Here is a 13,881-nt window from a genome sequence, read left to right on the forward strand (position 1 = left end):
GCTATCCCGGGAATATCTTCAGATTGAGCCCGTCGTGCGTTGCGTGTATATTACCGACATTTGCTGTCAACGCCCTTCCGGTGTCTTGTTTGATTCAAAAATGAGTTCTTTTCTCAAAGCGCCAGGTGTATATGCTTCCCGATGTATATGTACCTGTTAGTGGATAGTAGTTGTCGATATTTATTTGTGGCAAGAGGTTTCGACTAGGACGCCGTATGATATTGTAACTGGGGTATATATCCATACTTGTTATGATTCTTGCACATTCTCTGAAGAACACAAATCGATGTGCCCTTCAGACGATCTGACCGACTCTTAGTACCCTGGATGGATGATATTGGGGTTTGGAGATTACAACTCACCAATATGGCCAGATATCAAATAGGCATTGATCGGCGAAAAGCCGAAGACCTCCAATACTGAACAGAGAGGCACACGTCATGGCATAGATAACCGTCTCGTCACATCTGGAATGTTCGACATATTAAGACTCGAATAATAAGCTTGAATGTCTCTTTTTTCATCTGTGCTTCTTGTCGGGATTTTCATGGCCGCTGTTAGGATAGTAAGGCAGCATCCGTTCTTCTATCACAAAGTCCAGCACATCGACATAGGCATCGGCTGCGTAGCCTTTTCCGCTCAATGGAAGTCGTTCAGCCTTGAACGTGATGACGGGAAATGGGAGAATATCAAAGTCGACGGTATCGGATGGCATTGCTAGGACCTTCCTGAATCCGGGAAGAATATCGGCTCGTATGCATTGACCGCGAGTATTCCATTTGATGTCGAAATCCGGCGAGATAGGCTCGAACTTGGTTCCCTCTGGAGGCCCGTTGTCCATCGGAATCACAGAAACGGCTATACCCGCCCCATCTTCGCCGTTCACTTCTACTCGCTCGAACTTCACGCCGAATGCGTGTCGGCATGAAACAACGCAATTTCGGTTATACAAGAGACAAATCGCGCCATTCTTCTCACCGCGCATCTTTATGACGCCCTCGGGAATAGTCTGACCCTCAGATAGGCTTCGCCACCCAATGGTCTCCGTGTTTTTACCCCAGATATACCGCCGCAGCATAATATCGCCAGATTGGATTCGTATCAATCGTTGAGGCCCAATGTTTAGCATGTTGCGGTGATTGAATAGCGCCGGCCGGACAGAGATTGGCATCTTAATGTATCGATCGCAAAATTCCCGTGTACGATTAAACGAAGACCTCTCGCTGCAGCTACGAAGGAATATTGCTGGGAGATAGCCAGGTGTCTTCTCATTATAACAGAGCAGAATCGCTACTGAGAGGAGACGTAGCGTCGCAATCTGGGGCTGGTCCCAATAGACAGTTGATTGATATAGGTCGTATTTGACTGGCAGTTGGATTCGGATCATCTGAGCTTGGATTTGTGGGAGGGATGTAATGATACCGCGAGGCGCGTGTTTGTAGAATTTGTTTGCGATGTTGGAAGTCCTGAAGCCGCCCGAATTTTTGAAGTCTGCTGGAGACTCCGCAAGCAAACCTGAAAGGGCAGGTGTAAGCTTTGAAGCATCCCAGGGTATGTCGTCCAGTTTAGAGGCTTCTGCTTCATCGGTTATTAAATAGGGTATGTCTGTGAGATTCTCGACAACTGTTCCCCACGCAAACAAGGTGTGGTCTTCAGGATTGGCTTTCACTATAGTTTCTTAGAGTCAGTATTTAAGATTTCAAATCAAAGTGAGCGGTCTTCATGAGTATTTTGTGTGCAATTTTAGCCTCTCTGGGGGGCAAGAGTAAGAGGATAATCACTAGAGGGATAGCATACTGATTTCTTCTTGGAGCCGTTTGAAAGCCTTCTTCCCTTCGCCGTATATAAGAGGCATATTGACGTCGAAAATTCCAAGCAAGCAATAGGCAATATCTTCGATACGAGAAGTTTGTCGAGATGCAGCCCATGACATCTTCTGCGCTGCGCTGGCATCCTCAAGAGGCTCACCCTCGAGGTATATCTTTTCTATGCCTGTAACAGTGGATAAGGTTTCCAATGATGTCAATTTCGTGGTCAACTTCTTCCAGTTCTTGGAGAAGAAGACGATGTCTTTCGGCGCGAGCAATTCTTGAAGAGTCCAGCCCCTTGTAAACCACCGACTGTGTGACAGGGCCGTGAGAAGAGAGTCTTCAGTGGTGTCGTCGGCAACATCTGCCAAATATGCGTAACAAATGCTGGCATCTTGGTACCAGCGAAACATTGAGTTGATAGCCTCTGAAAGCTCAGAACTGCTTGTCTTGTCGATGCAGCAGGTATCCAACCACACCCAATCGTAACCATCCTCGATCGCTTGTTGGCAACAATGACATATCTTGGCATAACCCTCTCTCAATTCAAGCTCGGCCGGAGACAAGTTTTGCCAGTCTTGTAGTGATATTTCTTCCTTCCCCCATGTGTGAGATACTATGGCGAAATCCTCGACATCATAGGAGGAGATGAACTCGTGGATTTGACGAGTGTGGGCATTCAAGAGTCTCATTGTGCGAATTGTCTACTCTTGAAGCACGGTCTTGGAGGCAATTGTGAGTGGAGAGATGAAAAAGTCTCTTCCAAGACTGGTGGCGAAATGGAACGAAACTGATAATGAATTGAAAATGACGAGAGGAGAGTCAATCTTGTCGCTGCAGGCAAGATGCCTCAAATATGGCGCGTGTTGCGATGAGGGAGCCCGCCAAGTGTAGAACAGGGGGTTTACGGCTGAGCTCAGCCACTGATTATCACGAACCATGTCATTTGCGAGGATTCAAAGACCTACATACGACAGCGAATGCTGCGACCGTTGGCGTTTCGGAGGTGGCACCTTATGAACTGCACCTTCAAATGCTACTTGTTAAGTGCATATGGACTGATGTAAATCCAGCACAGGTAGGTGTCCTTTTGCGAACCAACGCACTCGACAGTAATTCGTCAATTCTGCGATTGGCAGTGACTCCATCGAACATAGCCCGTGAACAGGTGAACCCGTGAAACCTAGTGCGTTCCATTGCTAACTGGAAGTCGGCGAGGATTTGACCCAGCGCGCGGGCGCATAAGGGGGATGATACTTGTCGCTCAGGTTAGGATTCTTGCCGGCAACAGTATTCGGTCCCGTGTAGGATTCAGAAGCGGCATCGGTGCATATGTATACATGCGTCTGTCTACACAGGTCACGAGATTTGGGATGTTTATCTCGAGACTCTTGTTTCGCGCTACGGTCGGGTGTAGAAGGAGGTCATCGAGCAGCCAATTGATTTGGTTGATTGGATGCTCGGGGCAGGTTTTGGCTGCGCTTATGAATATCGCCATCGCGAGTAGATGCCTACGGTACCTGGATAGGTCCTTGGGTAACCTTACCCAGCATGTTTCAGTCCACAACGTCCATCTAAGTACACCATCTGCAGGGGGCTTTTATGCCGAGTATTGTAGAGACATTATACCAATGAGGATTTTGAAGGTTGCCTTGATGATTGAGAAATCGCCGAGTGGCCTTAGTCGCTCCATCAGTGTAACCTGGTGCTCATTGGCATTTGGATTGGGGTCTTAGGCCTAGTGCTGGGTGCTGGGCTGCGAGGGCTGCGAGTCAACATTCTGGCCAACAGCTGACTTGGCATAGCTAAGCACAGCTTCAATACAGCTCAACGCACGTCAAAGATACAGAACGAGAGTAGCAGCCCGATAGGGACGTTGAATCGAGCACCTAGACAAGAGAATGAATGTCTCAAGCTGTTGGGTTGGTGCAGTGCAGTCAGAATGCAGAATCAGGACAGAATGCAAACTACTAGGCCTAAAGGAGACATGCCTCGGTCCAGTCTCACTGAAACCTCCACTAGCTCACTACCTACCTAGGTACCTAGGTAGCGACTTAAAGTGCTAGAAATTAGAATGCTGGGGGCTTAGGTGCTGCGTCTGTGCTGCGCTACCAAATTTGGCCTAGCATCGTCTGATCCCCTAGAATATGACATCACTGACAGGTTACTTCCTATGCCGGGCATCACATGTCAAATGGACAGACAGACTACCAACGCAAAGAGGCCTGGAAATCGCCTGCGACGGTGCCCATGGGGAACATTCGACTAAGCCGAGAAATTGTGGGGTAAAGCAGCTAAAGTTAGCCTTCAAATGAGGCTTAACAGGCTTAACATCCTTAGCAATAGGGACCTCGTGACTCGCTGGCTGTTTGCGGGATGCGGTTCGCGCTTTGCGGCGGAGGCATGTGAAAATGGAAAATGCTCCCCAACCGAGCTTCGTCATAGCACAGTCCCGAGTAATGAGCTTACCTCTCTGACTGACTGACCAGCTGAGACCCGAGTCTTGACTATTTCTTGTGTCTCCTCCCTTTTGACTTTGACTCTCCTTTCATTCATACCCAGTTCATACCTTTTGTTGCCTTTTATCGTACCTGGCGACCCTATCTACGCCCATCCCGTCCATCTCAACCCACTCTCCTTGTTCCTTCCCTAGATCTTATTGTGTCGCTTCCTTCATCCATCATGTCTAAAACATTCAGTAAAGCCGACGTTGCGTCGCATAACAAGCCCGATTCGTTATGGATCGTTGTCGATGAAGATGTTTACGACCTGACCAAATTCCAAGATGAGCACCCAGGTAAGTCATAACCATCCAAAATCAGTCAGTCCCAGCAGCGAAGCGGTATGCGCCATCACAGACATGGTCTAACGCCTACTTCCCAATTGTAGGTGGTAAGAAGATCTTATCTCGCGTCGCCGGGAAGGATGCGTCGAAGCAATTCTGGAAATACCACAATGAAGGCGTCCTCAAGAAATACAAGCCATCTCTTCAGATTGGATCGTTAGATTCCAAGCCCAAATCTGAGCCCCAGCCCGCGCCTAAAGCTGAGCCCAAAGCCGAGGCGAAGCCATCTCCCACATACGCCGCACCCGTACCCACCAAAGCTCCCGTGCAGTCCTCACAACACGAAGAGGCCGAGGCTTTAGAGCAGTACGGTTCTCAGATCCCCTTTGCCGACCCCAGCTGGTATCAGAACGTATGTGCCGTCCCCCCCTTCTACGTAGACGATCTCATTGTGGTGTTCACTAACAATTGCCTCTAGTACCATTCTGCCTACTACAACGAATCGCACGCCGCCTTGCGCGCCGAAGTCCGGGAATGGGTCGAGCGCGAGATCGAGCCCTTCGTTACCGAGTGGGATGAGAAGAAGGAGGTGCCCCGCGAAATCTTCCTCGAGGCCGGTCGTCGGGGTTACCTGGCTGGTCTGCTGGGCGTGCACTACCCCGTCGAATACACCAAAAACACCGTCAAGGCGGTACCCCCTGAGAAATGGGACCTCTTTCACGAGATGATCGTCACAGACGAGCTATCGCGTGTCGGTTCCGGCGGTTTCGTCTGGAATATGATCGGTGGCTTCGGCATCGGCGGCCCGCCACTCGTCAAGTTCGGCAAGAAGGCCCTCAAGGACCGCATCTTGCCGGGCATCCTGACTGGCGAGAAGCGCATCTGTCTTGCTATCACCGAGCCTGATGCGGGCAGTGATGTCGCTAACTTGACATGTGAGGCGAAGCTGTCGGAAGACGGCAAGCATTACATCGTCAATGGTGAGAAGAAATGGATCACCAACGGTATCTGGTGTGATTACTTCACTACTGCCGTCCGGACTGGAGGTGAGGGAATGAACGGTGTCTCTCTGCTGCTTATTGAGCGCGATATGGGCGGCGTCAGCACAAGACGGATGGACTGCCAAGGCGTGTGGTCCAGCGGCACGACATACATCACATTCGAGGATGTCAAAGTCCCAGTAGAGAACCTGCTAGGCAAAGAGAATCAAGGTTTCAAGGGTAAGCTCCTCCCCCTTCCCTGTTCCTCAAAAGGCTCGTCCGAAACTAACAGTCCCACAGTCATAATGACAAACTTCAACCACGAGCGCATAGGCATCATCATCCAATCCCTCCGCTTCTCGCGCGTCTGCTACGAGGAATCCGTGAAATACGCCTCCAAGCGGCGCACCTTCGGCAAGAAACTCATCGACCACCCCGTCATCCGCATGAAACTCGCCCACATGGCGCGCCAGACCGAGGCCTCGTACAACTGGCTCGAGAACCTCGTGTACCAGTGCCAGAAGATGGGCGAGACGGAAGCCATGCTGCGCCTCGGCGGGGCCATCGCGGGCCTAAAAGCCCAGAGTACCCTGACCTTCGAGTTCTGCGCGCGCGAGGCCAGCCAGATCTTCGGCGGACTGAGTTATTCGCGCGGCGGCCAGGGCGCCAAGGTCGAGAGGCTGTATCGCGACGTCCGCGCTTACGCTATTCCCGGCGGAAGCGAGGAGATCATGCTTGATCTTAGCATGAGGCAGAGCTTGCGAGTGGCAAAGATGTCCGGGATGAAATTGTAAATGCGCGATTGTACTTGAGATGGTGGGATGAGGGAGTGTGAGTGCATTATGTTCGGCGTTAATTACTTACTTGCGGAAACGAGATGTGTATTATTTACGTGGCGTTGATGTTTCAGTGCACGCACGTGGGCACGCGTCGTTGTAGTAGAGTATATATATCAAGAATTTACAACACCTATCAGCCGTACTCCTTAAATCATTTACTCTGGGCTATTATCATGCGCGAAGAATCCTTGCGAAAGGTACGCGCGATGATTTTTTTTTTTTTTTTTCATATATATCACAGTCTTCTGAACCGTTGTAGGATCGCGTAACTTAGGCTTTCTGCTCGTTTTTCAACTCTTTACACTGGCATGGACTGAATGAGGCGCTCCGCGTGTAAGGTTTAGGTTGGAATATGATCACATGCATATGTATGTAGATGTGATGCGTAACTTATTCGTTTGGCATGTACCACGCATGTAATTACGCGTGATCATGTGTTTCTTGGAATCATCTAGCGCATGCGTAGTAGCGTGTGCCTTTTTTTAATATCTTAAGTATTTAGAGAATGAATATTTGCGCATGTCGTAATGTATCGACGCTTTCAGTTGTTTTCAAGGCTCAGGGCAATGTTGAGGTGTCATGGAGGTTAGGTTAAAGTAGGAATCAGGGCTGGGTTTAAAGCGATACCAATAAAACAACCAGGGTTTGCAATGGGGGCTCGATGTATTTCGAACATAATATCATTCATTAGCCTTTATTCTTTATTACTGACATGCGTACAATTGGCAAGATTATCGCTGCCGGTATTAAACTGCAAATCAAGAACGCCCTGCCATTTGACTTCTCCTTCCCAAGTGGTGTAGGATTAACTCTTGGTCAACGTATCATAACTCGCCATGGGATCTAGAAGAGCCTGGAGATGCCAGTTCGAAGCCGTGTTGTAGATAATCTCTGATGAATCCGTCGGGATCGTACTTGGTCTGGATCGTTTGGAGTCTAGCTAGGTGCGCACCACCTGCATAGCTTGAAAAGGGCTTCTGTCCCTTGGCTGCGTCGTTGATATAGATATAGGGGTGGAAGAGGTCAAGTTTCCTGAGTTTCTCTTCTATGGCGATGGCAGCCTTGCGCGTGAAGTCATAGACAGCTTCATCGTCTCTTTCAAAATTCCAAGTAGGAAAGAGAATACCAGCTGCCAAAAAATAATGTTAACTAAGATAGTCCATTCTTCCGTACGGAAATTAGAGTCTGTGTTTCTTACCGAAATGTCCGCTATCTTTATCAGGATCCAGTCCCATCAGATTTCCCCCTTTCATCTTTGAGGCAGTCAGGTAAGGCACCGTCAGCGGCTGAAAGGAAATCGTCAGGGATAGACCTTCGACATGGTTTAACTCGTTGAGGGCACCACGATAGAATAATTGTGATACTATGTCAATGGCTCTCCGATCTGCCTTGAAAGTAATAGCCCAAAACAGCGTTCGATCCTCCCTCGTCGCCATGGATGCTAACGATCTTGGAACACCGATCCAGCTGTCATGCAAGTCTGCACTGCTGAAAACGGCATACTCGGCTGAGATGTTCGTGAAATTCTGCAGTGCAACTGGTTCTGCGTCGCTGTCGGCGTACATATAGACATTCAGGAATCCCAGCTCCCACTCCCCATTGACAAGTCGCATCGTAGATACGGGATTGATAGCCGACTTCGGATCTTCAGAGCCACCACCAGGAGCCATATACGCATCCAGCGCTGCGAAAAACGATTCCTCAGCTGCCGCGCTGTATACAACTAACCCTCCGTACGCCGAGCCAGCAGGAAACGTGCGCATGTCGAAACGCGTCACAATACCAAAGTAATTATGCCCACCGCGCAAAGCCCACGCCAGATCTGAATAAGCGTCTTCAGAAGACGTGGTGACTTCAACAATCAACCCATCAGCAAGCACAACCTCCCATCCGACGATGTCATCAACAGACCATCCCCGCTGGCCCGCGAAATACCCCATGCCCCCTCCGAGCAACACGCCGCCGACGCCGACCATGGGGTATCTACCGCCGTTGACGGCGAGCCCGTGCTCAGCGAGCCAGGTATACACGTCGAGCCAGAGCTGTCCTGGCCCGATGGAGGCGATGGATTTGTCTTGATTAAGGGACTTCGTGTGGAACTTGGACATGGAAATCATGATGCCTTCGTTCACGGATTGCGCACCCGGGACAGCCATGTGTCCGCCGCTGCGCACGGCGAATAGAGACTCGTGCTCTTTGATTAATTTTACGCCATTGCTCAAGTCCAGCGTGGTATTAGGCTCGAAGACGCATTGCGGAGCGAGAACGCACGTCTTGGACCAAATCCCTGTAGTGTTTTAATGAGTTAATTGATTTTGATCGCTGCGAATTCTGTTTTTGAACGCACCTGTTGAGGCGGTATGCCAGTCTTGGCTGTCCGGGAAATATACCTGGCCTGGGAGGGCCGCTGATAAAGCCTGACATGCTGCTAGAGCCTTTGCCTTCTGCGAGTGTAGCATGTCGATGGCAATTTTGACAATGGCGAAATGTTGTGCATGGTAATTGACCAACGTAGATATAAATTAAAATATCACACTCTCTTCTCTTACATAGGTCTGCAGAAGGTCGGGGTGCAATTTACTTGCTGTTTATGGAAACCTCCGTGGCGGAGCGGAGCAGAGCAGAGCGCTTCTCACGGCTGTCGAGTCGGCAGGCTTGCGGTGGTCAGATATTCGATCATTTAGAGATAAGAAGACGAGAGGGGGAAAGTTGCTATTGAGCGCGAATTCGTGAATAGTCGACTTCGAGGGTTTATTCGGACAAGCTCATGGCCGTCACACTATTCTGTCCCGACGTACGTTGTAATACCGATAAGATTACTTTACATGAATCGCTGATGAAATAAAGCCATTGGGGTCATGTAATTCCATCGAAAGTCTTCAAGTGCAGGTAGTATGGCATCTTACGAGCATAAGAGAATGAATTTCAATTTCACGAAGTAGAACGAATATACTAGGTGTCTCTCACATGGTCTCATGAAGGAGTAAAAATCCGAGTCATGAGACGGGCAGCTGGTACAACATCTAACTTGTTCTAATATATGTATGAGAGCGACTACTGTACTTGATATACGTTTCTTGAACGTATCTATGACCTGGAATCATTTATACCCTGGCGCATGTCCGTCGTCGCCTGTTGTAGATTGACCAGCCTATGGTTCTCCTGTCCGAACCAGTACGGGCGCAGATCAGCCGTCGGCCCCTCGATCTCAGTGAACTTATCACCTAGCACGTAGATGATGCGCCCATTCCACCGCTCTTTCTTATACAGATCTGCCTTGTCCTCCTTGCCGTAGGTCTCGACGCGTCGCTCCTGCATCGCGGTCGCCGAGTAGACTAGAGCAAGCGCAGGCAGCTCGGGTGGCGACGTGATGGGTAGGCCTGTGGCATCTAGCAGGTCAAGTTGTCCTGCTACGAGCGGCGTGTGCGTACCAGCAGGCGCAACAGCATTGATAGTGACGCCGTCGAGAACGATGGTGTTCCGGAGCGACCGCACGAGGCCATTAAGCGCGTGCTTGAGCGCTGAATACGTGGGCAGCGCTGCCTCGGGCGCAATGCCCGTCGTGCTAGCTGTCATGACAATGCTGCCACGGATCTTGTGCTTGCGCATTGAGCTCCACGCCAGCTTGACCGTATACCACACGCCGCGAACATTAACGTCGAATAGCAACAAGTCCGGTGGCGCGAGCGTCTTGCCGTCACCCTCGACGGCGTCGGCGAAGAAATCAGACGTCTCGGCTACACCGGCGTTGGCAAACACCATGTGCGCGGGACCGATAGCTTCGAATACGGCTCTTTGAGACTCAAATGAAGCAACGTCGCACTTGTGGTAGTGCAGGTTTGGCCGCAATTGCCAGCCGCTCTCTATCGGTTCGTTTCTGTCCATGACATGAACCGCCGCAGCTCCCTTGGCTAGCAGTAACTTGACGACTGCTAGACCAATGCCGGATGATCCTCCTGTATAGGATTTTGATTAGCATACAGATTCGAATGAATCATGCTCGAGTAACTCATGATTGGAGGTCATTGATATTACCTGTTACGACGGCAATCTTCCCATCGAGATTGGGGATAGACCCCTCGTAAATCTGCATCGACGTCATTTTCTCAAACCCAACAGAATGCTGCGAATAATGGCGAAAATGAATTCCACTCGTCCAAACTCCCTAGCATGTATAGCTTATCTCACACTCCCAAGCATCGTTGCCCCTACTTTTGATGACGGCATATATGACCGAGCAGCGGGCTGCTATGTGCGTCGTCAAATCGGCGGTTCAGGGACTCGGTTTCCAAATGGCATCGCGGCGCATATGCCCTGGTTTCCTCTCTTGGGTGACAAGCCGAGCTTACGGCGCTGCTTATGGCAGAACGGCATTCCGCTGCGGGGCCGCGACGATCGGCCTCCTACCGTATTTAGCCATCGATCCTCGGGTTCAACCATTCTCAGGCATGACCTCTACGGGAGCTGACTCGAGATGATAGCTCGGAAGAAGTGAGATATTCGTACCCAAAGAGTCTCTGGCTTTCATTGCTAGGTTAGACACGAGATGTGTGTACGAAGAACGACTGTTGCAGACATTCAGCTACGACTCTAGGGCCACGAGTGTGTAGAATTACGCCAGGTAGCGGTAGTAAGATTTTGGGATCTGGCATGCGCAACATGACTTTACTTGTGAGTGAGCACCGCTAAGTTTGGGCGAGACACAATCGGATAGTTGGAGATTTGTGATATTGTTATTGCCAAAGCAGTTAAGATTTACTAATTCTATGCCATAATTCTATGGAAGACGTTGCCAAGAGCTGGTTACATTCCAACTGCTTATTCTGATTTGCCCAACGAAACCTGACCAAGTCTGTTGTGCGCTAGGACCCTGATGGGTGGTTTCCACCACATTATCCAGTGTCGCGAGCCAGCCTCCCAGTCCATGTTAGGGTCTAGCATCTCCAGATCATACATGTACAGTATCTTGGCAAATAAAAGGCTTAATTGTAGGATAGCGAAGCTGAATACAGTTATTAGAAAAACCGATCTGCATAGAACGTATTGATCACCCAAATAAAGAAATACATACCTCTGCCCAGGGCAAGCTCGATACCCCAGAGAGAAAGGTTGGCTTGCGGCCTTGATGTCGGTTGAGTTTGGGTCGGTCCACCGCTCAGGTATAAACTCGTGCGGACGTTTCCAGTAGTCCGGGTTACGTGAAGCTACCCACGTGCAGGTGTAAACCTCTGTACCCCTGGGCACCCAAAGCCCGTCGATCATGCGTCCCGGAGACAGCCGGGGAAAACCCTGCGCACCAGATGGATATAAACGCATGGCCTCGTTGATACAGGCCTGTAGATACGGCAGTTGTTGTGCTGAGTTTGAATCAATATCGGCGTATGATGTCCATCGTCCGCGCACCTCGGCCGTCAGTTTGGCCAGCGCTTTGGGGTTCTTCAAGAGGAAATACAGCGTAGCTGCACTTGTTGTAGCTGTTGTTTCACCTCCAGCAATGCTAGGATTGTGTGTCAGTATGTAAACGTAAATGATAAAGACAATAGATTAGACCGAGCTTTTCATATCAAGTGGCACGGAAAGCATCAGCACCTGGTAGAGTGGGCTGGGTAGTTCCTCTTACATGAGAGTTGAGGCGTTTGCAGTCATCTCTTCTAGGTCAACCTCACCAGCCTTCACTTTAGCTACCAAATTGGTAAAGAAGTCCTGCCGAGGGGACTCGCGGCTGAGCCGACGTTCCACCTTGTCCCGGGTATACTGGGTATGCTTGGCCAAGACAGACATGGCGAGCTTGGGCAGCACCTTCTGAGAAAACAACTTCAGAATACCAAAACGGCGCACATTGTCCATGATGACAATTTCACGGACATGATGCAAAACCATATCGATCCAAAAGTGGTGCTTCTCCTCGGCGATACAGTCAAAGCTTTCGCCGAACGACATCTCCCCAAATAGGTCAAAGGCACTCATCTCAAACCATGATACCATGTTGATCCCCAGCTCCGGCGACCGCTGGCTGACGGGCCCAATTTTGGTCACGAAGGCATCTAGGCACCGATGGATGATAGCTTCCTGCGCCACGAGGGCGCGCGCCGAGAAAGCCGGTGTTAGGTGCTTCTTCTTCCGTGCATGCGCTTGCGGATCGCGTTCTGATGCTATGTCTGCTGTCTTGAATCCGCTGCCGATTATGTCATATAACTCACTCTTGATGCAGTGCTGGGTCCCAGGAGAAGGGATGCCGTAAATGTCACGGTAAGACTGCACAGTCGAGAAACTCAGCTCGTTGGGAGAAACTCGCACCACGTGGCCTTCGCAGATATGAATATGTTAGTGCCACTATTAGTGACCCCCTGTCCATCTCCAACTCCAATATCACTCGCTTGCGATCTACAAGAACAAGAAAGTAGAGGTATCTTACCATATTTCTTATGCATATCTAGCATGTGATTGTGGTGTTTTCCGCTCGTCGTATCCCAGAGCCGCCATAACTAGCAAGAAGTACGAATTCGTTAGTCCGTCTGTTTACAAGAAAAAAGGCGGAGAGGAGTCTGATGCGATCAAGTTATATAATGTATCGCCTTACCAAGGTACTCCGACCCAGAAGCGGCCCCGGAACTTTTGCTAATGGGTGAAAGAATAAGTTGTAAACAATGAGTCCAATTTGGTAGCTCAGATACTACCCAACTACGTGTCAGTAATTGAGACACTACAGCTCTAGCGGTATAATCATACGCCCTCGAACTTACCAATGTTCCTAGAGTAATAAGCCAATGAGACTTGAGCTTGTCAAGCCATGGCTCGTATGTGACTCGTGAGTTGCTCATGATATAAAGGTGAACGGAGATGTGTGATGATTCATGAGGATGATGGGGAAGTTTCAAGTTGTAAGAGGGATAAATATGGACAGCTATTTAACAGCTGCAAAAATAATAAGCTGGGAATGTTTCGCCAAATATATCAGACCATCAGTGTATGGCGCTCGACCGATTACAGAACGGGGATTGCCTCATTAGGCAAAACAGTTCCATTATATATATCTACGCAATATTGAGGACTCAGTACGATGACCTCTGCTGACTCATTCATTATGACGGTGCTCTAATGGAAACGTTCCTACTGCTTCTAAGAGACCTCCGTTTCGGTATCGGTGCTTGAACAAATGTACTCGGCAAAGCACAGGGATATGCTTGTTGTCCTCCGAGTAATGAAAAATGTTGTTAATGCCCATATAGATTCAATCGTAAACTGTCACACGGCCAAGACTTCAGAACCGAAGATAACCGATACTACCCCTAGAGGAAAGTGAGGCTATAAGCGATTGGATAAGGATAATCTGTTAGCTGCAAGAAGACCAACCGTCAAGGCATGAATGCCCAACAGACAGAAGGGAGTCGCAGATTGTATGAGGCCTGAATGAGCATAAATAGCTACAGAATCTCTCGCTCCAGGACAGGAGAAAGAGAGAGAGATCA

The 13,881-nt window shown here is 49.6% G+C and overlaps 6 protein-coding genes across 6 annotated transcripts; 2 read left to right on the forward strand and 4 right to left on the reverse strand.

Annotated features, from left to right (window-relative positions):
- Positions 1 to 353: 353 nt before the first annotated feature.
- On the reverse strand, positions 354 to 2,779 carry F5B22DRAFT_228178 (heterokaryon incompatibility protein-domain-containing protein). The gene is made up of 2 exons (XM_047969818.1): positions 1,798 to 2,779; positions 354 to 1,668 (listed from the first exon to the last, which is right to left on the reverse strand). Exons 1-2 carry the CDS (start codon positions 2,498 to 2,500, stop codon positions 521 to 523), a joined length of 1,851 nt encoding a protein of 616 aa, XP_047830010.1. The 5' UTR covers positions 2,501 to 2,779; the 3' UTR covers positions 354 to 520.
- F5B22DRAFT_228160 (uncharacterized protein) lies at positions 2,780 to 3,589 on the forward strand. Its single transcript, XM_047969817.1, has one exon. It carries the CDS (start codon positions 3,059 to 3,061, stop codon positions 3,542 to 3,544), a length of 486 nt encoding a protein of 161 aa, XP_047830011.1. The 5' UTR covers positions 2,780 to 3,058; the 3' UTR covers positions 3,545 to 3,589.
- A 415-nt stretch (positions 3,590 to 4,004) lies between these two features.
- Positions 4,005 to 6,554, forward strand: F5B22DRAFT_610486 (acyl-CoA dehydrogenase/oxidase). The gene is made up of 4 exons (XM_047975204.1): positions 4,005 to 4,605; positions 4,698 to 5,005; positions 5,072 to 5,813; positions 5,874 to 6,554. Exons 1-4 carry the CDS (start codon positions 4,491 to 4,493, stop codon positions 6,365 to 6,367), a joined length of 1,659 nt encoding a protein of 552 aa, XP_047830012.1. The 5' UTR covers positions 4,005 to 4,490; the 3' UTR covers positions 6,368 to 6,554.
- Positions 6,555 to 7,123: 569 nt separating this feature from the next.
- F5B22DRAFT_656662 (FAD-binding domain-containing protein) lies at positions 7,124 to 8,871 on the reverse strand (the record flags this gene model as incomplete). Its single annotated transcript, XM_047979979.1, has 3 exons — positions 7,124 to 7,541; positions 7,611 to 8,699; positions 8,760 to 8,871. 3 exons carry the CDS (start codon positions 8,869 to 8,871, stop codon positions 7,237 to 7,239), a joined length of 1,506 nt encoding a protein of 501 aa, XP_047830013.1. The 3' UTR covers positions 7,124 to 7,236.
- A 473-nt stretch (positions 8,872 to 9,344) lies between these two features.
- On the reverse strand, positions 9,345 to 11,119 carry F5B22DRAFT_610492 (NAD(P)-binding protein). Its single transcript, XM_047975205.1, has 2 exons — positions 10,448 to 11,119; positions 9,345 to 10,368 (listed from the first exon to the last, which is right to left on the reverse strand). The coding sequence occupies exons 1-2, from the start codon at positions 10,512 to 10,514 to the stop codon at positions 9,500 to 9,502; spliced, it is 936 nt and encodes a 311-aa protein (XP_047830014.1). The 5' UTR covers positions 10,515 to 11,119; the 3' UTR covers positions 9,345 to 9,499.
- A 6-nt stretch (positions 11,120 to 11,125) lies between these two features.
- Positions 11,126 to 13,690, reverse strand: F5B22DRAFT_610495 (cytochrome P450). The gene is made up of 6 exons (XM_047975206.1): positions 13,156 to 13,690; positions 12,993 to 13,085; positions 12,828 to 12,897; positions 12,033 to 12,717; positions 11,484 to 11,909; positions 11,126 to 11,414 (listed from the first exon to the last, which is right to left on the reverse strand). The coding sequence occupies exons 1-6, from the start codon at positions 13,231 to 13,233 to the stop codon at positions 11,231 to 11,233; spliced, it is 1,536 nt and encodes a 511-aa protein (XP_047830015.1). The 5' UTR covers positions 13,234 to 13,690; the 3' UTR covers positions 11,126 to 11,230.
- Between the last annotated feature and the right edge of the window lie 191 nt (positions 13,691 to 13,881).

The sequence above is a fragment of the Xylaria bambusicola genome, assembly GCF_022495145.1.
Source record: "Xylaria bambusicola strain CBS 139988 unplaced genomic scaffold F5B22scaffold_26, whole genome shotgun sequence".
In the NCBI taxonomy this organism is placed as follows: domain Eukaryota; kingdom Fungi; phylum Ascomycota; class Sordariomycetes; order Xylariales; family Xylariaceae; genus Xylaria; species Xylaria bambusicola.